General features: G+C 40.8%; 1 protein-coding gene across 2 annotated transcripts in view; it reads left to right on the top strand.

The window, feature by feature from the left end:
• The window catches only part of pkhd1l1.1 (PKHD1 like 1, tandem duplicate 1), a 43,520-nt gene that overhangs the window by 7,967 nt on the left and 10,364 nt on the right, over nt 1-25,189 (top strand). For both annotated transcript variants that reach the window (XM_071500329.1, XM_071500328.1), the window contains exons 19-56: nt 5-159; nt 496-606; nt 701-847; nt 1,024-1,148; nt 1,257-1,420; nt 1,826-1,995; nt 3,123-3,255; nt 3,674-3,828; nt 4,497-4,619; nt 4,947-5,052; nt 5,339-5,446; nt 5,546-5,710; nt 5,868-5,989; nt 6,458-6,590; nt 7,504-7,696; nt 8,671-8,813; nt 9,068-9,172; nt 9,497-9,682; nt 10,503-10,676; nt 10,831-11,036; nt 11,473-12,445; nt 13,464-13,712; nt 14,314-14,463; nt 15,460-15,634; nt 16,395-16,551; nt 16,667-16,823; nt 17,162-17,371; nt 18,097-18,226; nt 19,197-19,438; nt 19,750-19,886; nt 20,062-21,091; nt 21,689-21,880; nt 22,042-22,193; nt 22,321-22,480; nt 22,677-22,848; nt 23,238-23,326; nt 23,636-23,799; nt 24,517-24,646. In XM_071500329.1, the coding sequence (XP_071356430.1) occupies nt 5-159; nt 496-606; nt 701-847; nt 1,024-1,148; nt 1,257-1,420; nt 1,826-1,995; nt 3,123-3,255; nt 3,674-3,828; nt 4,497-4,619; nt 4,947-5,052; nt 5,339-5,446; nt 5,546-5,710; nt 5,868-5,989; nt 6,458-6,590; nt 7,504-7,696; nt 8,671-8,813; nt 9,068-9,172; nt 9,497-9,682; nt 10,503-10,676; nt 10,831-11,036; nt 11,473-12,445; nt 13,464-13,712; nt 14,314-14,463; nt 15,460-15,634; nt 16,395-16,551; nt 16,667-16,823; nt 17,162-17,371; nt 18,097-18,226; nt 19,197-19,438; nt 19,750-19,886; nt 20,062-21,091; nt 21,689-21,880; nt 22,042-22,193; nt 22,321-22,480; nt 22,677-22,848; nt 23,238-23,326; nt 23,636-23,799; nt 24,517-24,646 (7,593 nt within the window). The remainder of the gene's footprint in view (nt 1-4; nt 160-495; nt 607-700; nt 848-1,023; nt 1,149-1,256; nt 1,421-1,825; nt 1,996-3,122; nt 3,256-3,673; nt 3,829-4,496; nt 4,620-4,946; nt 5,053-5,338; nt 5,447-5,545; nt 5,711-5,867; nt 5,990-6,457; nt 6,591-7,503; nt 7,697-8,670; nt 8,814-9,067; nt 9,173-9,496; nt 9,683-10,502; nt 10,677-10,830; nt 11,037-11,472; nt 12,446-13,463; nt 13,713-14,313; nt 14,464-15,459; nt 15,635-16,394; nt 16,552-16,666; nt 16,824-17,161; nt 17,372-18,096; nt 18,227-19,196; nt 19,439-19,749; nt 19,887-20,061; nt 21,092-21,688; nt 21,881-22,041; nt 22,194-22,320; nt 22,481-22,676; nt 22,849-23,237; nt 23,327-23,635; nt 23,800-24,516; nt 24,647-25,189) is intronic.

The following is a 25,189-nucleotide window of genomic DNA, read 5'->3' as shown; positions in this document are numbered from 1 at the left end:
GCAGGTGACTTCAAACCTCTTCACTATGAGGTTTTTGGCTCTGACACCAACATCACAGTTGTGGAGGTTACCAAGGGGAGAAGCAACATGGAGACTTTCACTCTGCTTTGGGGGGGAGTCCCTACAAAGCCCATCGCCTACAACGCAACTGAGGCTGAGGTCTGTAATGTAAAAAAAAAAAAAAAAGTCCCATAACTGTCTCTCTTTGTGCTCACATATCTGTAATTCTCATTATTCTCACTTTGGTTGAGATACAGTTTTTATTTAATGATGTTTGAGGAAATGTTTTACCTGAAATTCAGAATCCCGCAAGTCAGTCCAAACCAAACCTGCAAACTTTACAGTTTTGTAAACAAAGATCTTGAAATAATGACTTAAAATTGATTTTTGTGGAAAATAACTTATTGCAAATCTGGCAGCTTCTCTATTGAATAAACAATGAGTGTAGACGCTGCAGAAAAAATACTAACATCCACCTTGTGTGACTGTGAACAGGTGCAGTCGGCTCTGGAGGACATGATGAAAGCCAAATGTCCTGCTGAGATCTTGACCACTGAAGGCACCGCTGTGAAATACTTCAAAGATTTTGAAGATGACAACTCTCAGGTAAGTGGGAATAAAACATTTTTTAAAATCACCACACATTGGTGTAAATCTTCGGAGAGCGTCTGATTTTGGATTCTTATTGTTTTCTCACTAGTTTGATGGAGCTGAGGAAGGGACTCCTGTGAAACACGGTTTCTGTGGCCTGTGGTCACTGAAGAACGCTGAGGTGCTTTTCAAGGAAAGCTACACCACAGAGTCCGAGAAAACCTACGGACCAGTGGCACTGGACCAACACTCCATGGTGAAACGCACAACTGCTTTATTTATTAATGCTGATTTTGTACATTGGTCAGATTGACAGATTTTTATATTGTAAATTAATGCAGTTAAAAAAGAAACCTGTCGTGTTCTTAACTATGCTGCTTTTGACCTGGTCTGTTATTAAATCTACTTTCTTTACTTTACATTTCCTTCCAGCTTTGCTTTGCCTACAAGGGAATGTTGAAGGATGAAGTTGGAATGAAGTTCACTTATCGTGACAGCCAAGGCCAAACCAAGACGCAGACTGCAAAGATCAACACTATCTTCACAAAGGGCCACAAGTCAGTAGAAAACAAAAATAGAGTTGGTCAGATACAGTATAAACACTGATTACACATCGCTATTTCTCAGCTGAACTGCAGCATATAAGTGTGACTGTATCTTCACAGATGGAGCTACAAATGCATGGACCTGCAGAGTTCTCTGCAGACAGAGTACATTGGAAGCAGATACAACCTGCTGGAGTTTTACCTCTACAAAGACGCCTCCGGTGCAGATTTCTATGTGGATGCTGTTCACATTGGAAAGAGACCCACCACAAGTGATGAAAATGGTACACAGCTTCATGGCAGTTGTGATTTTGGGGGGGCAGTTTTTTAAATGTCACAGCAAAAGTGCTGCTTAGAGTAACGTGACAAAATCACCTTTTTTATACTTAGCTTTGTTGAATGAAGGTGACAGACAAAATATTTGATTTTATAATTTTAGCAGCATTGAATGTAGCATTATTCATTGCAATCAGACACAATTTTGTTGTTGTATCTGGAAAAACAGCCCAAAAACACAACAGGAAATTACAATTACAGTTTTTGTGTGACAATGCAAGCATGTGAACACATTTTTACATATTATGTCTGTTATTGATCTGTAAAAAGTAGGACTGAGCGAATGTTTTTCACTGAGACAAAGAATAAAATGTTCAACAGTTTATTTTATTGATCTGTGTTGTTTCCCTCAGCTGTTCCCCAGAAGAGGAGGCCCCCACCTTTTGAGAGCTTTGGCCGTTCCTTCGAGGTGATCTCTGTTAACAAAGACACATCAGCTGCCCCACAGATAAGCTACGAGATTAAAGCAACACCAGTGGATTGTGCCTTTGGGTTCCCATTGCTAGGAGTTGGCTTCCTGCAGGTAACTGATTAATTTACTTTTATATAGTGTAACTGTGTCACATTAAAGACCAGGGACATCAACTACTGTACAAATTCCTGCTTTGGAGCATGAAAACACAGATGTAGTCTGTCTAGTTTAAGGTCACATTGTTATTCAGAGCCAGGAAACCCAAATTTGGTCAAAGAGGTGAAGCTGAGGGTGAAGCTGAAGTGAAGTATACAAGTGGCGACCATCTGTTAGCTAATCAGCCACTCCTCATCACATTATGCTCCGTCCTTGTGCCTCAGTATTTTCTTAATGTGATAGAAGTTTGTATGAATGTCAGTAACATGCATGAAAGGAAGTGTTTTCAGCTGTTTAGATCCTAACTTCTTGAAAAATATTATTTATATTACAAGATGGGTGTTTCCTAGCCACTGCGGTACAGTCAGAGTCTGTTGGAGCAACAATGTGGAGTCTTTAATCTGCCTGGCTTATGGGTCTTGGGAAATAAAATCCATAGAAAAAAAGGACTGGGGCCAGAAATCAAATCTGCAGCAATACTAAACATGGAGGCAGTGTACCACCCAGAATATGGATAGTTCCAATAAAGAAGAAACTTAATACAAGCATATAGTGTACTAAACTGCAGGATTTATCCTGATGACACTTCTTTGACACAGCACAGACATTCCCACAAGGAAACACAGATGTCAGGTTTAAAGGACCAGTGTTGTAAAAACAGAGGAAGTGTTCAGTGAGATGTAACCCACAGTACAGAGGCGCCACAATGATCCTTTATGGTTCTCGTGTCTCGACATGCTCCTGCAGATATCATTTGCCTAACAGATTATATTAGTCTACTGACGGAAAGCTGTCACAGACTGTGACTGATGGGTGGAGCATCTGTTGTAGCATTTGTTTCTATTACATCTGATAGTTAACTGGACATTAATCCACCATTACCTCAGTCTGCAGTATTTATAATGATTTTAAAATTAAAGGTATTTATATAGACTTCCCTAAGATAAATCAAATCTCTTTTGATTTAAGAAAATGTGTTTTTTTACACATCTTACTTAGGATTGTGAGAACAGGGTTGTATATTTGAAAAAATGGTAAAAGTATCTTTATAAACCTTTTCTTTCTCCACTCTAATTTCAAAGATGTCCAACAGCAGCGAGGACATGGCTGAATTCACTGAAGGAGCAGCCACCGTCACCATCACTCGCCCTCACAGAGCCACCCCTCCTCTGAACGGCACCTTTGATGTGGAGATTTATGGAGGCCGAGCTGAAGGTAGTGCACAGCAGCGTGTAGTATTTGTATTGTAACAACTGTATCTGTCCTGGCTGCACAGATAGGATCATCCAAAAGGTTAAACTCATTCATTCACTGACATTTAAGCTGCCTAGATTTTCATGTTAGTGTTGCTATTGTAGTAATGAGGAACTTAAAGTAAACGGTGTGCATGAGCTTGATAGTCACTCTTGCTATCAGCTGTGAGAACTTCATGTGAACAAAACAATAGATAGAGGAAGACTATCCCCTGCAAGTTGTTTGTCTTTGTGATATTGAGTCAGAACACACTTATCTTGCAGTTTCACAGTCCATACTGAAGCACATGGACCACAGTACCTCAAAAAAAAAATTTAATCAGACATATCGCTCCATATACTGTATGTGCATGCAGTACTCACTTCTATGTTGTTCTCAGGTCTGTCAGTGGACATCAGTGAGAAGGACCTGAAGTATGCTCTCGAGGGGATCGCAGGGATGGGACAGGTCAGTGTTGCACAACAGGGAAGCTGCAGACGTCCCAAGTGGAGGGTTGAATGGCTCACAAACACTGGAGACCAGCCTCTGATCCAGGTCAGACTTTTTAAAATATCTTCTTGTTTATTTTTCACCAAAAACACTCTTTTACCCACAAATTATCTTCATTACTTGTGTTTTTTAGCAGGAGTAGTAGCAGCAGCAATTCAACATAAATATTCATCAGCTGTGTGTGTTTATATATAAATACATGCTCTTGACATTTCTATCCCATCATCATTTTGAAACCTCTTCCTCTTTAATTCTTGTTTTCATTCTCCATAATAAAAGACAAGCTGACAGTCTTCACCTTCCTTTGTATAAAACCACATGTGGCCAATATTAGATATCATTTCAAAATGTTATTATTTCTAATTAATCTCGACAATGTTTATTATTACAAGCTGTTTGGTGCTACATTGCTCTGTTTTTGTGTCTCCAATTTTCTCTTATTGTATTTACAATCATTTGTATTGTTATTTTTTCGGATAATTGTTTGTTTATATCTGTTTTGATTCTTTTTTTATGAGTGCAAAATAAAACTTAACTCATATAGCTAGTAATGGCACTACCATGGCTACTGTGACAGCAGTAATAGTGGTAGCAGTGGTAGTAGTAATGAAGAAACTACAGTGTCTGTGGTAATTTATTAGCTGTGTTTATTGATTGATTCACACAGCAGCAGCGTGGCCCAGGGTCCTGATTGTGATTTATTCTCATTACAGGTCAACAGTTCGTCAGTTGTTGGCAGCAATGCAGTGGTTTCAGCCCGTGAGAGGAAAAAGGGAGGACTGTTGATACGAAGCCTGACAGGAGATTTCTTCCGAGTCTGGGAAACTAAACCACAGGTACAATTGAGATTCAAAAAGCCTTGGGCACCACTGGTTTTGGGTTTCAGCATTATCTGTCCGTCACCTGTGCAGTTTGGCCACTGCAGATCACTCGATGTGTGTGCTGACTAGAAATCCTGTAGAGCATGTCCTATTTTTGTTTGTTTGCATAATGCTGTTGTGTTTGTATATTTCATGCCTCCAGGCAGGAATTTAAATAAGTGCTTTGTATTGATGTGACTGACAGCTAGAGTTTTCTATTATTCTATTGTTATGACTTCAGCAGCAGTAACTTCACATGCCCCTGATTAGTTTTGCTGAGGAGTCTTGTGACACTCTTCGCAGGTGGAGGTTTACATCAACGGCATTCCTTCCAAGTGTTCAGGTGACTGTGGATTTGAATGGTCCGAGGAGAAGACTCCAGTTGTGTCTGGAATCAGCCCGTCTCAAGGTGACCTAAAATAAAGATGAATGGAAATGAAGCATTATTGGTTAATGACTGATTATTTAAGGTATAATGTTTGCAACTTATTAAAATTTTATGGTCCAGAAAAGCTAATGGTACTGGTGTAGGATTTGGTACCAAACACAATGTATTATTCCAGAATGGAAAACATTCAGTGCAGGTTCTAAAAAATCCTTCCAAATTTTAGTAAATTCTCTGCTTTTACAGAAAAATATCTCAGCCCCCCTTACATAATATATGCTAGTGTTGTAAACACTCCTCCTCTTTTTAGGATCTGATGGCCTTGGGACTCTTTTGACTATTACGGGGACTGGCTTCAGCAATGAAAACGCCTCCATCATGGTGGGACAGGCCAGGTGCCATGTTGAACAGATCACAGGTCAGTGTGAGAAGCGAACGCCGGCAGCTTGTTGTTAAAATGAGGCCGTTTTTAACCAAGAGGAAGGAATTTAATGAGTTTTTGTAAATTGTTTTTCAGCAACCACTCAGGTGTGCAGGCTGGGCAGCGCCAGTGCTGGTACCTACCCTGTGTCCGTCAGCTTCCCATCTCTGGGTTATTCACGCTACGCAGACGGCAACATCCCCCACTTCACCTACCAGCTCATTGTTTCTTCTTTCTCCCCGCTGTCTGGAAGTGTGGCAGGTAGGTCATTACTCAAAAAAAGAGAACATCACAGTCTCTAAAACACAATAGTCCAGTGATTTGCTGCAATGGGGAACACACACAGTTTTAGTAAATAGTGGCTCTAAATAATTTCATTAGAAAGTATAACTGTTGTCTTAAATTATTTCGTTCTCAGGAGGCACACTGCTGACAGTGAGGGGCTTCGGCTTCAGCTGGAACACCACAGTTACTGTTGGCAGTGAGGAGTGCACAGTGGTTCGTGCCACTGACACTGAGCTGAAATGCAGAACACCAGCAGTAAGTGTACAGACTGTAAACCACTAGACGTTATTTTCCTGCATTATTAGACAAATATCTAACAATTATTATATATCAGTAACATTGCTGAAACATTAGAAGTTACATGAATATTAGAGTATTATAACTTAGTGTAATGAGGATGGATGAGTCTAAAAGTAACTGTACTGAAATGTCTGTCTGAAGTTGACTAATATTAGCTAACGTTAGCCACCATAAGCTACTGGTTACACCAGACCTGAGATGCCCGTAGCAACAAAAATTGTTGCTGAGTGTCTCATTAAATATAAACTCAACTTTTCATTTGTAGATTGTTTTGTTTTTTCTTTCAAAAATCATCATTTTAACAATGGCAAGCTAAAAGTTTACTTCCATTTTCCAGCCTTAGCTCTATATAAGACATTATAGTCACATATTTGACTTCTTTCATTTATTCTGCGTTTAATAAGGCTTTTTTACTTATTTCAGGGAGCTGCAGGATCACAGGCAGTAACAGTGATGGTGGAAAACATGAGTCAGACTGCCAGCAGCTCCTTCACCTACGATAATAACCTCACACCCCAGATCTCAGGCATGAGTCCCCCCACCACCACAGTGATCGGTGAGTTCAGAGTCTTTTTTTTTTTAGGATATTTATACAAGGTTACTGGGATGGGTAAACCCAGAAGAGGGCTGGGATTGTGTTCTTTGATTCATTAAAGGAAGAGTTATGTTTAATGTGGAGGCTGGGTTTTGTCCTTAAAGGTCAATAGAAATTCTATCTGTCTACTGAATGAAACAGACACAATATGTAGTCTACTTGTCCTTTGTTTGTGAAAAGAACAGGATTCAATTTCCCATCCTGTATTTCTCTCTCATAAAACACCACTCAGTGGTCAAACAGCACTATCTATAGGTATAGTGTCTTTGTCATGATGGAATTAGTTCTATGGAAACATTATGATGTATCTTTGTCAACATTAGTCATTTATCATGTTACAAGACCAGATGTAGAACCGGTTACCAGCTGCCACATCAAAGGTACCTACTATGAATGTTTTTTTTCCATAAGATTACACAACTGATGGAGTAACTGAGGTGAAGGGCATGTGAGTGCATCTGAAATGCCTCTCTGATTGTTGAGGAACATATTAGAATGATCTAATTATATATGTCTGAAGGCAAGAGGTCGATGTCTCGTCAATGTCAAGTCACTCCACTGTCACGAGTGTGAGGCTTTCACACGCCACTTAAAGCAGTGTTATCCCTGACACCTCATCACTTTTGTTCTTGTGTCATGTAATGTTGATTTGCAGGTTTTCTCTGTTGCTAAACGTTAAGAATCTGAGCTGAAGAGACAAAACATGCCACCCTGTGTAATTACAGTACATAATACAGAAGCATCCAGCCAACAAGAATACCTGTTCATTCACAGGACAATCAGTGGTACATGAAAATAAAGAGGAGAAGTATCCAGGTGACAAGTGCAAATTATCTTGCCACTGGAATGATGATGTTTTTGTCTCCATCTGTAGGACACCGCATTCTTACCGTTCAGGGTTCGAACCTGGGAGGCCAAGACAATGACAGCGCCGTGCTCGTAGGCAGAAAGGAGTGCGTCATTGTGCACTGGACAGAGACAAACATCACCTGTCTTCTCCCTGTGCTGCCTCCTGGTCTGTACAAAGTGGACGTACAGGTTGGGAATAATGGCTATTCCCAGATAAGGTACAGCTACTGAGGAACACTCACATACTATCACCAGCACATATTCCTTTAACATGTTGAGGTATGACAAATATTTCCATGAGGAGGACTGAGTTACTTTAAATGACACATTTTGAGAAATAGAATAAGCTCCTCTACAGACCTCGTTCCGGTCGTCAGTAAGTCATCCATAATCCAAGCTTTCCTTTATGAGTAGTTTTTGTATTTAACTGAGATATATTGCTTACAATTAAAGTTCCTGAAAATAATAACTGCTTTCCTCAATTCGTTCTACTTCCACCACCACTGCAGATTTCTGAATTAGCATTATTCCATATATCAGCAACTTTGTCAATCTTCCCTCCATAAAACCAGCTCATACAGTTGGTCTCCCACCTGTGGTAATAGGTGGGCTAATTTCAAATTGGCATCCATAGGGACTGTGTTGCTGGGAACCTTCAATATACCAGCAGTAGATGATCTGGAGGTATACCGTTAACAAGGGAGTTAGCAATGTAGCTTGGTCCTCGCCCATAAAGGGCTTTGTATAGCAGGAGGAGGACATTCAAATCAATTCAAAATCTAACAGGAATCTAGTACAGAGCAGCTAAAACTGGACCAATGTGGTCTCTCTTCTTGGTTCTGGTTAATAGCCAAGTTGCAGAGTTTTCATTGAGCTGAAGTGGTTATTTCAGGAGGCCAGTAAAAAGTGCATTACAGTGATCAAGTCGGCTTGAAATGAAGGCATGAATCAATGTATAGTAGCACTGTAGTGGATATTGAATGCCCCATGATACATCTGCATATATGGAAAGTTAAACTCCTTTGAAAAATATCCCCTGGTAGTGTTTTATGTTAAAACGTTCCCACGATTATAAACTTCAGAATGAATTTATTAAAACAGATAAAATGATTCATCAGTTGTGCTCTGAAGCCAGGAAACATGGCTCATTTGAGACTTTACTGAACTCTTTTCTGTGTTTTTTGTTTCATAGCAACGGTGTGAATGGCACCATTGAATACATCCTGGAGTACTACAGTATCTTCCCACTGTTTGGCTCTTTACTGGGAGGAACTAGGCTGACTGTTTCTGGCTCTGGTTTCAGCAACCACACCTCTGACAACAAAGTCTCTGTTGGTAAGCAACACGAGGACCAGCAACTTAAAATACACTCATTACCACAGCAATAATCTATACCAACAATCTATTCTGGTAAGATGTTATCAGTGGAACTTGATATGAAAATCGTGGTTGAGAGGAAAACTAGTGGGGCTGTTGGTTACCTGCAGTGATGTAACTACACGGAAACATGGAAAACCAGCACTATAGTGTAACAGCATCAAGTTTTATATATGATCTCATACGTTTTGTGTTGGTTTGTGGTGTAACAGGAGAAGCTGTGTGTGAAGTGAATGCCGCCTCAGAGAATGAACTGCAGTGTGTCGTGAAGTCGGAGGAGAAGACCCACGTCGTGACCAACCAGGGATCCCACCGCAGTACGTTTACGTTTCGACCCCTTTGTGCAGGTGTCAAACTGAATGTGACGGGACTAAAACTGAGCACAACAGAATGAGGATTAATTTACGGAAAACTGCTGCAAGCGAGGAAGCTGTCACCTGTAGCTTAAATGTGACTGCGCCTAGAAACTGTTTCATAAAAGGAAAGATTTCAAAACCAGTTTGACCTGTGTTCTTCCATATTCAGTCATGTTTAGAATAGGATTTACATGTCATTTTAATCCCGTTACTTTAGCTCAGATAAAGGACATTTCTTCTGCTCGTGTGGATGATAGTCAGTCTAACTTTAAATGTATGTTCCAGCTTATGGACAGGGGTATGCATGGAGTCCTGCCTCACTCATAGTGTTTGTTGGAGACACGGTGATGTGGCGTTGGGAAGCACCAGCCTTCCAGAGAGTCGGGTACAGGGTCTTCAGTGTTTCCAGCCCAAGTGGGACCACTTATGAAGGGGGACCATTCACCAGCGGAGAGACCAAAACTGACAAAGGTAGAATACTGAGTCACCACCCCTCAACACAAGTTACAGGGAGCCCTCAAATTTAGTACCCAAACCCAAACACATTTCCACCACTGTTTCTGAGCTTCTCTTTTAAAATTAATTATTAAAGGAAATTTCCATACAAAAAATGTTTTAAACTGTTAGATATTATCAGTTTGTGATGGTCAGAGCCTGGGAAGATTTTCCTTCTCCTTCTTTTCCTTTAATTAATCTGATTAAAGTGAAACTGTGATATTAAAACATCTCTACCAAGAGAAAACTGTTTAAGAAAACAGCATAAAAACAGTATTGAGACAAAAAATAAATGACGTACAGTATGTGCATTATATTATTAGATTGTAGACGCATCAGTGTGTAAGTAGCATTTCGGTCAGGCACATTTCCCAGAATGACTCAGATTGACAAATGGCTTTTCTTCTATGTATGAATGGAGACCAAAATAGAAATAAGAATAATAGTAAAGGTATCCTTAAAATGCAGCTCTTGTATTGAGTTATGGTTCATGTTCCAGTTCATTCTCTGTCAAATTTTGCTGTAGCTGCATCTAAACCCAGTCTCACCTCGTCTACATTTGACCATTTACTCCATATAAATCTAATATAAAAATACCAATCAACAAAGTGGATTTTCCCTTTTTGTTTTTGTGATGCTGTGTTAAACAAGATATGTGACTTGTGAGGAATGTGATGTTGAAAATGTGTGAAAGGCAGATGCACACCATGTCTAAGTGTGCTTCAGGATTTGTTTCAACATATTCACAGTCTTGCTCTCTCTCTCTCTCTCTCTCTCTCTCTCTCGCTCCTCTCAGGGTTTTTCAGCTACCGTTTCACTTCTCCTGGTGTGTATTACTACAGCAGTGGCTACATAGACGATGCCAATGTCAAACTGCTGCAGGGAGTCGTGAAAGTCCAGCTTCGGGAGGAGAAGAGCAGCAAGGTCTCCGTCAGCGTGGGAGGGATAGAAGCCAGATATGTGATGGGAGGTAAATGTATAGCTGTGGATAAAATGCTCTCACTCAGAGGCTTTATCCTCCAGTAAATAAAGCCAGATCATATGAATTAAGTTTATTTTTGAATATTTTTAAGTTATACAAGAGACTATGTCAAAATAAAAGACGTCAAATGTCTCCCCTTCAGGTTCACGTCGTGTTGCCAGAGAAGCCCCACAGTGTGTTGCCACCCCACAGTGCGATGGGACCAATGAGACTTCAGACGGTCTTTCCTTCAGTACCTCATCCTGCTCCACCCCAATGGTCTACTCCATCTCTCCCAACCAGGGCTCGTACCACACAGTCATCCACATCGAGGGGAAGGGCTTCAGCGACATCGCCTGCGCTCATGAGGTTAACAATTACATTTAAAATGCATTGAAATGTTGAAATGTTTTGGTCAGTAACAAGAACGTAGATACGTTTATCTAAAAACATTTAAGGTCATACTGTATATACATATAAATGAATAAATCCAGTTTTGTTATACTAACTCTGAGCACTGAAATACAAGAGTACAAAGCATTGTTCAGTGTATTGTTAGGTATGTAACATCTTTCAGTGTCTATATTTGACACAAAAATTACAGAACATTTAGATTAAAAAAATATTTATCTTGGAAAAATAAACACAAAATGTATTATTTTTTACAGTGATCATTACATTTCTGCCATATTATTTTTCTTTCAGATTTTTCACAGCCTTGAGCTCAGTCATCAGTCATCATAATGAAGTGAATGTTTGTCCAGAGCTTGTTGCGGCTCACCCTGCTTTTCTCTGTGTCCTGCAGGTGACAGTGGGAGATCAGCCCTGTCAGGTGATCAACAGCTCTCACTCTGAGATCAACTGCCGGCTCAGCCCCAGCAGTGAACTTCACATCGGTGTCGCCCACCCTGTAGCCGTCAGGATTAACAACCTGGGCAGTGCCATCATCACTGTGCCAAACGAGCTTGGACGCCGTTTCGTTGTTCTGCCTGTGGTCGACTCAGTGTCACCTCCTATCGGTAGCACCACCGGCCACACGAGGCTCCACATCCACGGCTCTGGTTTCTCCAAGGGACAGGTGACAGTAGGCAGTGAGCCCTGCGCCCTCGTGTCAGTCAACTACACTTACATCATCTGCGACACCTCTCCTTCTCAGCCACACGCTGGTGATGTCATCGTCCACATGGGCAGGATCCCAAGCTCCTGTCACTCAAACTGCTCCTTCATGTACTCGTCCTCCGTCACTCCCACGGTCGCCAGCATTTCCCCCGACAGCATCAGTGATATCACTACTGTTAACATCTCTGGCTCAGGGTTCGGCAGCCGTGTGGATGATGTGGCAGTTTTCGCCAGCAGCATCGAGCTGGAAGTCACCGCCGTGACCAGCGGCAATGTCTCGGTAAGAGTGGACGGTCTGCCCGCAGGCGAACACCCAGTCAAAGTGATTGTGAGAAGCAAAGGCCTTGCATCCGGTCACGTCACCCTGAGCAGCCGTGCCCAGGCCGTCATGAACCCCAGCGTGGGCAGCCTGGCAGGAGGGACCCCTCTGGTCTTCACAGGAAACGGCTTCGCCCCAGGGAACACCAGCGTGATGGTTGGCGGCAAACACTGCAAGATTGAGGAGGTGACTCCGAGTCTTCTTCGCTGCCTGACACCTCCTCACAGCGAGGGGCTGGTGACTGTTAATGTCTGGGTCTTCTCTGTGGAGTATCCTCCTCTGAACTTTACCTACGCTGCAGCCCACACTCCTGTGATCAGCTCCATCAGCCCCACCACCGGTAATTTTGATCCTCCTCATCATGTATTCATAGCCGCACTTCTTCACAGGAGAAAACATTCTGGTTACATTTCAGATAACAGACAGGGGCCTGAATACTGCACAGGAGGAGAGTTTGTTATGTTATTTCAGATGCCAGATTGATTTACATTTAAATTACACGTATTCATTTGGCAGACGCTTTTATCCAAAGTCACTAACAAGTGAAGGACAATGGTAAAGCTACAATTTGTTAATAATTCATGATAAACTAACGCTATACTTTTTAAACACACAAAGCCTCATATTTCACTTTCTGTAAACCTGATCCCAATAACAGCGTGACAACAGATTTTAGTCCATACAAAAACAGCAGTTCAATAAAAAATTATAATAAAAAAAGACCAGTACATGAGAAAAAAAACATATAATTTACTGTGTTCACTGTAAAAGAAGTTCAGTGTCACTCAGACTATTTCCTACATTTTGATAGTAAAGTCCAGATCCTTCTGAAGAGAGGATGATAGATAGATACATAGATACTTTATTGATCCCTTGGGTAAATTCAAAATAGTAGTCCAGCAGCTCACTAATGTATTCACTTAAGATTTTAGACATTTGACGATCAGGCTGAGATGTTAAACATTGTGATGACAACGGGAACAAAGGATTTCTTGAACCCTTCACTCCTGCAGTGCAGTGGGATGAGACGTTGGCTGCTGCTTTAGCTGCTTCTCTGGCTTTTGTGCACAATAATGTGGGTGCTTGTTTTTAAGAAAACATTTTTTTTTTGTAGATGGATGATGAATCATTTTAGCGCTTTATGTAACCTTACAGTTTCAGTAAAAACAATAAATGAAAGTAACTTGATTCAAACCTGACAACACCCACACATCGTTGGATCGGGCAGACAGAAGCATACAGTGGATCTGTTTACCTGATTCAACAAACTGCACAGTGGTTCTGATTCAGCATGTTGTATACACATCCATCCAGTCCTTTCTCTCATTACCTTTTCTTCCATGTTTTATTTCCCACAGGGCCGAGCGGTTCAGCCGTCACACTGACGGGCTCAGGATTCGGCTCCGACTCTCAGCTCATCTCCGTCACCATAAACCACGTGCCCTGCAATGTGTCCACGGTCTCCGACACACAGGTTCAGTGCACAGCAGGGGACAACCCAGGGGGCACCTACCCAGTCATGCTGCATCACAAGGTCAAAGGTCACGCCCAGTCAGACGTCATGTTCACGTATGAGCTGACTCTCAGCAGCGTGCAGCCCAACGAGGGTAAGAGATACAGTCTGAGCTAAAATGATCCACTGTTGATCCTTTTTTTCTTTTGTGATGTTTTACTGTAGGGGCGCACACATACATGTCATCCAGAGGAAATAATGATTGAAAGGTGAAGGTATTAAATGTCAAAAATGACTTGACACTGCTGAGACAACTGCAGAAGCTCAATAAATAAAATAAAAGCTCAATAAAGTATTTCTCAGGCCATTATGGCTACTTTTATAATCAGAGTTTTTATCCACATATGAGATGGAAAAGAGGAAAAAATATAGTTTAATATTGCTTTTTTTTTTTTTAAACACACCTTCGCAGCAGCTGCGTTAGGTTTTTCCATGAAACATGTTTTAAACTACAAAAGGGATTGTCCTAAATTGCAGATTGACAGACTGTAATATTTACATATGAGACACAAACCACATTAATGCCGAGGGGGGATTCTGTCTTTCTAACAAAGTGTAGTACACTGTTTACAGTGGCTGTTATTATCGCTACTCTAAGGAAAGTTTTGATACTGTTTTAAAAGGTCGTTGTTGTTTTTTTTTTTTTTGGTTTTATGTCATCTTGAATTTGTTCTTTTCTCTGATCTGTCATTCAGGCAGTTTTGGTGGAGGAGCTCTGTTGTCCATCCAGGGGTCTGGGTTTGACACACACAACTCCACTGTGACGATCTGTGGAGAGGACTGTAAAGTTCACAGAGAAATGTCGACATCAACTCGTCTGTACTGCTGGTCTCCATTCAACAACAGTGAGTTCACTTTACTTTAGTTCACTCTGATAATCCACTCAACATCAATACTGTTGGATACCTGGATACATAATTCAAGCAAGCATTAAAACAATAAGACAATTAAAACAATGAAATGATGGCTAGTAGGTGTCTTTCACATGGTAGGAAACTTTCATCATTCTCCGTCCAAAGAAGCTGGAGCACTCAAAACTTTGCCATATATTTAGATGACAAAACATGAAGATCTGATTCGACAAATTGTTCATACACTCGTCTGAGTCTCACAGAAATAAGCTTTACAAACTGTAGTGAGTGGTGATGTGAGCGCTCAGCTGACTTTTTTGCCCATGGTTTTGCCTCTCAGGTTGCATTCAGGCTTCACATTTTAGGGTTGGAAAAATGAATAATTTCTCTTAACTTTATCTTTATTTTTATTCACACTTTTACTAAAATACACTAGAACTGAACAATAATCAGAGATAAGGCCGTGAAGGACTGTGCAGCTCTTTTTTGTAAAGAATGCCAGGTCTTTGTAACGGAAACTAACTAAATGGATTTAAGGAGAGATTTGTTTGTTTGACCTTGGAAACATCTAAGGAACAATCTCATCACAAGGTCCGTATTAGCTCATCTGATTCAAAGCATTCCTTTTTTTCCAGTAAAGGTCACATTTTAAGTTTAGTGTTAAACATTAAGGGTTTTTCTAGTTTTTCTTAAGAAAGAATGTGTTTGTACTGGTTTAAGATATATTTAGTTTCCAAGTCATTATAACAAACTCAGTCCTGACAAAGCTGAACTTTAACTGTACTAATGGAGACAGACTTTGTCGTGTAGGAATGTTGTCAGAACTTGAGCGCAGCCGAAAATGACAGGCATATCAAACAAGACAATGACTTGTCATGGGTGATGAGAGCACTCGGGCTGGTTGTTATCTCTGTGCACGCATCTTAATTCTTTGCAACCTTTTGTTGTTGCATCTGTCTGTCTGTCTTCCTGCATCTCGTCTCCTGTCAGGCACTGAGTCGGAGCTGAGCTGTGTGGTTGCCGTCATTAACCAGCTGGATGCCGTCAACATATCAAATGGCTTCACCTACAAATCTCAGCTGACTCCTGTGATCACTGAGGTTTCTCCCCGCAGAGGAGGCACTGCTGGAGGCACCCGGCTCACAATCACCGGCTCCGGTTTCAGGTGCAGTAAAGGAAAAGTCTCAGTAATGTGCTGAAGACACAATAGAGATACACACCCAGATTAGAGCCTATTGATTAAGAATTAAATTCTCAATTTACATAACACAGTTCCTCTTGTGTCATAGGACATCTGTCTTTCACTGGATTAAATTTGAAGACATATAATTACTTCTCTCCATAATTATTTTTATTTGGTGCATTGCACACATAACAAGCATTTTATCATATCATATCATATCATATCATATCATATCATATCATATCATATCATATCATATACCTCAGCACAGATTCATATAATTTTATATAGGATAATGTAGTACAATACCATGAAATAGCAGATAATAACATTATAATACAATACAATATACTATTACAACATAATATAACATAATATTATGTTGATATAAAATTGTATGTATCATGTATCATAGACATTGTGTTTTAGTTACGTTGTATTTAATTATATGGGATTAATGATATTTTGGTACTTTGCAGTATGATACAAATTTAACCGTGTTATGGTACATTGTTAAATCATATGATTGTATATTATGTTAAAGTGAAGTACGCTATGGTATTACATTGTATTATATAGTATATAATATGTTTGTGCAATAAAGTATTGAATAATTCATTATGTAATCTATATATTTTGTCTTTCTATTGATCATTTGTTTCATTAATCTGCCTGTGATCTTTTTGTGATTTTTCCCACCACATTGAATCTCCTTACGTTCACTCACTTTCCCATCTTACAGCACTAACATGAATGAAGTCAGCGTGACCATCGCAGGGTCTGTGTGTGACGTGCAGTCCACCAACAACACACACATCATCTGTGTGACAAACGCTCAGAGACAGTCACAGGAAACCAAAGTCAGAGTCAGCATCGGAGACCGAGGCATCGCCAAGATGGTAAGAGAGGACAATAAGGTCTCCTGAGCTTAACAGACAAAACACCATCACGTCTGTTTCATCTTCACATCAACGTACAGTATTTTCATCAGGTATTTGTCTTTTTTTCTTTCAGGACAGCGCTGATTTCTTCTACATTGATGTGTGGTCGTCCAGGTTCACGTGGGGTGGCCTGTCTCCACCTGAGAAGGGCTCGTTTGCCGTCATCACTAAAGGCCAGACCATCCTGCTGGACACCAGCACCCCTGTGCTGAAAATGCTCCTTATTCAAGGTACAAAAGTTTTTATTTACACTGGACATAGAGGATTTGTAATGATATAAAGGAGTTTTTTTTTATATTCAAATCGATGTTGATTCTTTTTTTCTTCCTCTCTGTATTTAGTCATGTTTGTCTTCCTTTCTCATCTTCTGATCTGGGGTTTTAAAAAGTTTTAAGAAGCAAAATATATTTTATATTAATTTTTAGGAAACAAACAAGCATTTTCTGAATTCTGTATTTGTGAAATTCAGACCTCACTTCACATACAGTGTAACTGCTCTACACCAGACAACATAAAACTTGTTTACCACCAGTATTTGGTTTTTAACTTGGTGTCTCTGTGAGCTCAGGAGGGACCTTGGTGTTTGATGAAGCAGACATTGAACTTCAGGCAGAAAACATCCTGATCACAGACGGTGGACGGCTCCAGATCGGCCAGGAGGGGGCGCCATTCCAGCACAAAGCCATCATCACACTTCATGGAAACCTGCGCTCACCTGAACTTCCTGTTTACGGAACCAAGACGCTGGCTGTCAGAGAGGGAGTGCTGGACCTCCATGGTATGAACATACACAAACTCATTTATATGCAGAAAGTTTATTTGTAAAACATGCTTATTCACTTTCTTGCCAAGAGTTAGAAAAGAATATTAATCAGTTTTGTTCGGATTAAACAAGTCAGATATAATGTGTTCAGTAAAGAGCTGTAGAGATGTGAAACTAATCATATTATTTAAGCTTTTTAAGGATATCAAATGTTTTATCTGAAAAAAAAATGTACAAACTGTTAACATTTACTCCTAGAAATAAAACATCAAACACATTTGAATTAAAAAGAGGGTAAAATATTATAAGGTTTAAAATAAGGTTTTTAGGGCTCAGTCATATAAAGAAATATCTTTACAAATCTGAGGCATTTGCAGTTTGATCTGCCAAGCACTTTATTAAGTAGTTACCAGTTCTACCTCAACAAAATACAGCGAAAAGGCTGCTGACACTTGAATACATCAGTGATGATTGTCCCTGCATCTACTTTTACTTCACTAAGGGATCTGAATACTTCCACCACTGAAATAGTCTCCTCCTGTAGATCCACAAATAAAAGGCATTAAACATCAGAAAACTGAAAGTGACCCAAATATTCCAAAACCCCCAGATTACATGTCATTATGTCATGTTGTGGTAAAATGACAGAGTAATTTGAGTTCTGTGTCCTGCAGGGAGGTTGTTATTATTAGTGACACCCTCCTCAGGTGCGAGTCATTGTTGACAACCTGTTCCTCCAGGTATTCCTGTTCCCGTCCCCTGGACCCACTTGGCCCAGACGGCGACCAGCGGCTCTGCCACACTGACTCTGATGAAAGCGGTGACCTGGAAAGTTGGAGACGAGATTATCATCGCATCAACCGGCCACAGGTAGAGCCGAGTCTCTGATTCATGCTTTTTAAAAATACAGTTGTAACTTCTGCCCTCTAAAGCTAAAATGCAACAACTTCATTTCTAGAGTTACTTTTTGACATAAAAATGATTATCCTATAGAGGTGTGTATTTTTTTGGGAAAAATAAATACATAACAGCATGTAAAGACAACCAACTGTATTACTAGCACTCACCACCCCCTTGAAAATTAATTTTCATGCTTCAACATCTCAGTAATTGAGTCACATAAATCAGGCAGGAGCTAAGTCATAATCATAATTGAGAAAAAATTAACTCCAAATAAACAAGTCTCGCTAAAAGCTTATTAGCCAAGCCTAGCTGTGGTTATGCTACCTTTAAATTGAATATTTAAATATATTTAATGAAAGATTAAAGAAAGCTTAGGAAGAAACAAGAACATATTTTATTTGTAGTGTCTTTTCCCTGCATCCTTTAGATTGTCCAGGCATATGTGCCTCGGTGAAAGTTGTAAAATTAGTGACATTGATTAATAACCAGCCTATAAAAGGCATGAAAGTATGGTTTTACAACTTACTTACTTCAAATGACTTTTTTCTCTCAACCGCACTCTTTCTGTAGATCGTGCTGTCTGTGCATAAACACAAAAATCATACACACACACACCTCTAGGCTGATGTGTGACAGGTTGTTTCATAACAGTGTGGAGTTTGAAACTCCCCAAAGAGAAGATGTCAAGATTATATTTGACATTAACCAAATCATCCTATTAAGTAACCAAATCCTGAAAGGGAAATGTAGGGAAGACAGAACTGAATTTTACACACATTTTCCTAGGATTTAAATAAATAAAATATCTCACACCAGTCAAACGTACATGAACAGATATCTATTCTGCAGCACTTTCAGTTTATATTTACTGTATTATATTCAATAGATTTACTTTGATAAAACAAATTTAATCTCTGTCCATTCATTTCTTCTCCAGGCACAGTCAGAGAGAGAACGAAGTGAGGAAGATTGCCACTGTTTCGGCTGATGGAAAGACTCTCACCCTGACTGAACCGCTCAAGTACACTCACCTCGGGGTGACAGTCACACTGCCAGATGGTACAGTGTTCGAGGGCCGAGCTGAGGTGGGACTCCTCACCAGGAACATTGTGGTGCGAGGCTCCCAGCAGCAAGAATGGAGCGACAAGATTGAAGCGTGTCCCGATGGCTTCAACACAGGTGCTGTGCAGAGATTTCTGAACTTTTCTGATTTCATTTGACTCTAAACATGGTGTAAAAGTGACGAACAAAGACAAGTAAAATCACTATAAATTCAACAACTTAAGATTCACAATTTTAGATATTTTCCAGTTAATTTAGACAGTCTGCAGTGTGCAATTAACTTTATTGAAGAATGTCGAAAATATGTGTTGCAGGCTTGACAACTGCACTGTTGTACTTATTTTCAGATAATAACAGCATCATAGACTCTCTCTGATCACACTGAAGTGAGTATGCAGTATTAAGGTGTTTCTCTCTCTGTGCTGTAGGTGAATTTACCACACAAACCTGTTTCCAAGGAAGGTTTGGAGAGGAGGTCGGCAGCGACCAGTTTGGAGGCTGCATCATGTTCCACGCCCCCAGACCCAATGAGAACCTTGCAATTGGCAGACTGGAATATGTTGAGGTGAAATGCGTGAAACCTCTTTACATGTTCTGAAAGCTGATAGCTAATTATATTGATCAGAATATTTCTACTTTTCTAAGTCTAACAGTCTGTCATTTGTTCCTTCTCTATGTATTTATGTGTTCACACAAACTGGAATGATAAACTTTAAAGTCTTGATGCTCTCGTGCCTCAGGTCTTCCATGCCGGACAGGCCTTTAGGCTGGGACGGTATCCCATCCACTGGCATCTGATGGGGAACATCGACTACAAGTCGTACGTGAGGGGTTGTGCGATCCATCAGACCTTCAACAGGGCTGTAACCATCCACAACACCCACCGGCTGCTGGTGGAGCACAACGTCATCTACGACATCATGGGCGGGGCCTTCTTCATCGAGGACGGCATTGAGACGGAGAACATCCTGCAGTACAACCTGGCTGTGTTTGTCAAACAAAGCACCAGCCTGCTGAACGACGACGTCACTCCCGCCGCCTATTGGGTCACCAACGCCAACAACATCGTCCGCCACAACGCCGCTGCAGGAGGCACCCACTTTGGTTTCTGGTACCGCATGCACAAGCACCCCGATGGTCCGTCCTACGACCCAAACATCTGCCAGAAGAGGGTCCCACTCGGTGAGTTTTACAACAACACCGTGCACTCTCAGGGCTGGTTTGGCCTTTGGATCTTTGCAGACTTTTTCCCCATGAAGAATGGAGGCTGCCGCTCCAGTACCCCTGAACCTGCTGTCTTCCATTCCCTCACCACCTGGAACTGCGAGAAGGGTGCTGAGTGGGTCAACGTGGGCGCTGTGCAGTTCAACAACTTTGTCATGGTCAACAATGAGAAAGCCGGCATCGAAGCCAAGCGCATCTTTCAGTGGGCCGTGTCCAGCTTTGGAGAGGACGGAGGGGCGATGGTGTCCAACAGCACGATCGTGGGCCACGTGGATGAGCTCGCACTGGGAAGCAACTACTGCACGCACCTTGGTGTCATCACGCCGTTTGACGATGGAATGAGTGTGCTTAACACCAAGTTCCTCAACTTCGACCGCAGCTCCTGTGCAGCCATCGGTGTGACCAAGATCGACGGGACGTGTGTGGATCGGTGCGGTGGCTGGGCTGTCAGGTTTAGTGGCATCCAGTACATGAACTCACCCAACAAGGCCAAGTTCAGGTGGGAGCATGAGGTGCAGCTGGTGGACACTGATGGCTCCCTCACAGGTACTCTTTGAATGCATTTCACATAAATATCATATTAATATTCATTTAATATTTAACTTTCTGAAACTATATAATTTAAAACAAATTAAAAAGATAAGTCTGCTGTCATTCTGTGTGTTTCTTATTGTCAACAAATCCCATGAAAAGACCAAAATCAACAATGCTTCAGTTCTTTCTGACATGTCTGTGTCTCTCTGCTCTGATCCCATTTGTTCCTAGTGAGGATGTAAATCTGTAAATGAATAGTTTCATTTTTAAAACAGACTCAATAATTTCCTGGGGATGTGCTTTTTAGATGAACACAAGTAAAAAGTGCATCTGTTTGGGACTAATTTCAGTGGCAGTTTGATACACATTTGGTGCTAAAGTCAGAACATCCTCATGATGAATTATCTCACATGTTCTTATCCTGACCCCTGGCCCCTTAATTCTTTCACTCAACTCCGTCTTCGCTTCTCCAAGGATGCAGAGTTTCAAAAAGAACAATGATACCATGACATACATCAGCATCAAAGTCAGGTTAATGCATCTCCGGTGGGTTTATCCTCCCTTTCTGTGTCTGACTAAACTGTGTTACCTGTGTCTGGATGTTTACAGGTAACGTCAACCACAAAGTCGTGCCTATGAGCTCCCTCCTGGACCCCGCCCACTGTTCCCAGAGTGACGAGTGGAGTTTGGGTTTCCCCGGATATGTGTGTGACCACACGGTCGACTTCCATCGTTTGTCTTTCAACAATCCCTCACCGGCCTCTCTGAAGGCCAAGGATGTCATTTTAACAAACTCACATGGTATGAAAACACACAGACTTCTTTAAACTCACAAAATCTGTGACCTTTGTTGGCCTCTGCTGGTGATTAGTGGGAACTGCAGTACATTTCTGTCATGAAATGTGTGATTGAAGGGTACTGTTTCTGTTTTTAACATGCTGTTTTTAAACTCGCTATCACAGGCACCAGTGTGGTCCCCTATTTGAAGAAGAGAATGACTCATAAGTTGGGCTGGACGGCCCTGCTGCCCTCTCGGCAAACCTACAACTGGTACTTCAGCGATATGGATCATATCACCAACATCACTTACAGTGCCAAATTCTACGGCTTCAAGGTAAAAACACATCCTTCCCGTGATGGTAATTAATGCTAATAGTATGACAGTACTACAAATATCACGTTTCATCTTCCATCTTTCTGCCTATTTACACTGATGTTTCCTCTCATGTGTTTCCCTGCAGTCAGATCAATATGTGATCATCAACCACAACCTCACCCAGAGTCCAGACAGGTTCCGTATAATCGACGAGAGGAACGGCTCATCAACGCCGCTCAGCTTCAGCGGCAACAATAACGGAGACTGGTACTTCGACGACAGCTCCAACAACCTCTACTACATCAGTGAGACACTCTAATGTGGATCTGTTGATTGTTGTGCATAATTTGATGATCAATTAATCATGTAAGACTTTGACTAAGAAAACATTCACTGATTGCAGCTTCTCAAATGTGGTGTCGCCCTCCACTGTCTGAACTTGTAATGGGTATATGTCACAATTCTTTGACATTTTATAGACTAAAGATTTTGTTCCCTCAGTATCCGGGAAGACAAACCAGCGCAGGCGTCGTAGCAGCGTTGACCGCTCCATGCTTGACGCTGTGGTAAACTTTCGGGTCTACCGCTGCTTCTTCCCCAACTGCATCCCACCGCCTCCACCACCTCCAGCTACACTCGCCCCCCTGCCCAGCGGTCGGCCTGACGACTTCATGTATGTTTATCACCCACTGCTACATGAGCAGGAACAAACTAATTCAAACTCACCCATTCACAGATTTCATTCATAATTCTTAACACTTGAAAAGCAGACCAAATTATACTCACCCACACAAGTCCATCAATAAAAACAAACCAGTCAGTCATCATCAACTCGTGGCAGAAGTGAAGTAAAAGGGGTTTCCAAATTGTGTAAAGTTTTTATTGAGCTCATAGAAGAGAGTCTTATTTTCTTAGCTTGATACAATTTTATACCTTTTTAACCAAACCTAAGATTTGAGGGATTAAACATGCTTCAGTACTGTTAATATTAAGGGATGTACTCTGACTCTGGTTTGGCCTTTGTGATTCTGAAATGTCCTCTCTTTGTGTTCTTGTCTCTAGCCGATGGTCTAATGTCTCTTTCTGGGAGGGTTCAGCTGAAAATAACTTCACTGTACCAACAGAGGGCGCTGATGTGGTCATCCCATCAGGTAACATCCAGAGGAAAACTAAAGGAGAGGAGTGTGGTTTGTTTCGTCCACCTGAGGGGTTACATGTCAGAACTTTACATATGATCATGTTTTTCTTCACTGAGACGAAGGAGGATATGATGACTGACTTGTAAACAATCAGTCTTGTCTTGTGATACAATTTGGTTATAAAACAGATAAAATGTTGTTTATTTGACAGAGAATTAAGGAAAGACTTTTTTTGTCGAAATTCAAAAGAAGAGCAAAAAAAGCTCAGTCTCATGGTTGCTACTCTGACTATAACACGTCTGTATCCCTGTCGCACCACAGGCATGTGGGTAGTTTTGGACAGCGACACTCCTCCCCTCAACAAGCTGACGGTCATTGGAGTTCTTGAGATCCCCGACAACTTGAACAGCTCGTCCACCAGAACAGCTCGTTCTGCTCCAGAGTCCAATGCTGTGGTGATAGACGCCGTCTACATCTCCATCCAGGTCAGTGTGATCGATCATCTCTCTGGCTTTCAGGATTATCCACTTTAAAAAAGGTCCCGTCAGGTGATTTTAGGTTTGTGATATAACATTGCAGTATCAGTGTTAATTAGTGGATCAACAGAAAATTAATCAGCAGCTATTTTGATAATCTGTTAATCATTTCAATCATTCTTCAAGAAAAATGCTGAATATTTTCTGATGAGAACATAATGGTCAATTAACCACCTTGGGCATTTTCCAGTTCATAGATCAAACGATTGATATATATCCATTATCTGCTGCTATAGTTGTTGTATATTTTGTAATTATCTAAACCGTATACATTACATTATTTTGTATTATTTATCTATTTCTTAAGTATTCGTTACTGTCAGATTAATGGATTTTGTTACTTGCAGCCCGGGCTGGTGCATTGAAATGAAGAGGAAAATAAGTTCCAACATTAAATCTAACGTGCAAATTGTTCACTTTTCACATCAGTTAATGTCAGTTCAGTGTTTTAACGGTCAACATTAGACAACAGGCAGTGAACATACAGCCAATTCATGAAGGCATTTATATGTGCTGTTGCTAAAGGAGCATTTTGAGGTGAAGAGTTTCCAGAAGCCATGCCAAAGGATAGAGTGCCACCTACAGAAAATCAATCTAGGTCAGTCGGTGATCCAGTGGATGAGCGGTACAGTGTGTTCAGTGAGGTGGTGTGTCCTGGTGTTTCAGGGTGGACGGCTGGTTGCTGGATGGAAGGACCAGCCCTTCAGAGGTCAGCTGCACATCAAGCTGAGAGGGAACCACCGCACTCCTGACTGGCCTCTGCCAAACGGCCCCAACCAGGGATCCAAAGTCCTGGGTAAGAAAACAGCATCAAGAGCAAGGTCATGTGCTCACCTCAGCTAAGAGCTAAGGGATTCGATACTGTAACAGAACTTTGTGCAGTACATTTTATAATATATGGAAATTATGTTGCAGAATATTCTGGTTTGTGTTACATCTTATAAATATAATACTGTACATGTGGATCCTGTTTGGTTCTGCCACATACATCTGTATTTAATTGTAATAATAATTTAAAATTAGAATAAGTTAGGAGCCAAGATCTGATCTGACTGGTGTTACATCCTCAGTCCAGGAATCTCGGCATCTTTCACACTTCACTTGCTTGATCCTTAAATCAAATGTTAATATCTTCATTGCAAAAATAATGGAATTTCTTATTTCACCCATTGTCTTTCAAATGTTGTTAATTAAAAAAATCTTTAATAGTTTTCTATTGTTATATTATATTATATTATATATCAGCATATATTAACAAAATTTAAATTTTTCTCAAAACCTTTTCAGATTCTATGATAATTTCATGTAATTAAAACTGTGATCCATGTGAAAGATGATT

The sequence above is a fragment of the Trachinotus anak genome, unplaced genomic scaffold (assembly GCF_046630095.1).
Source record: "Trachinotus anak isolate AG129_WGS33_773 ecotype Australia unplaced genomic scaffold, CSIRO_AGI_Tana_v1 ptg000016l, whole genome shotgun sequence".
Classification (NCBI taxonomy): domain Eukaryota; kingdom Metazoa; phylum Chordata; class Actinopteri; order Carangiformes; family Carangidae; genus Trachinotus; species Trachinotus anak.
The sequence above is the reverse complement of the archived record's forward strand: the minus strand, read 5'-3'. Positions and strand labels throughout refer to the sequence as shown.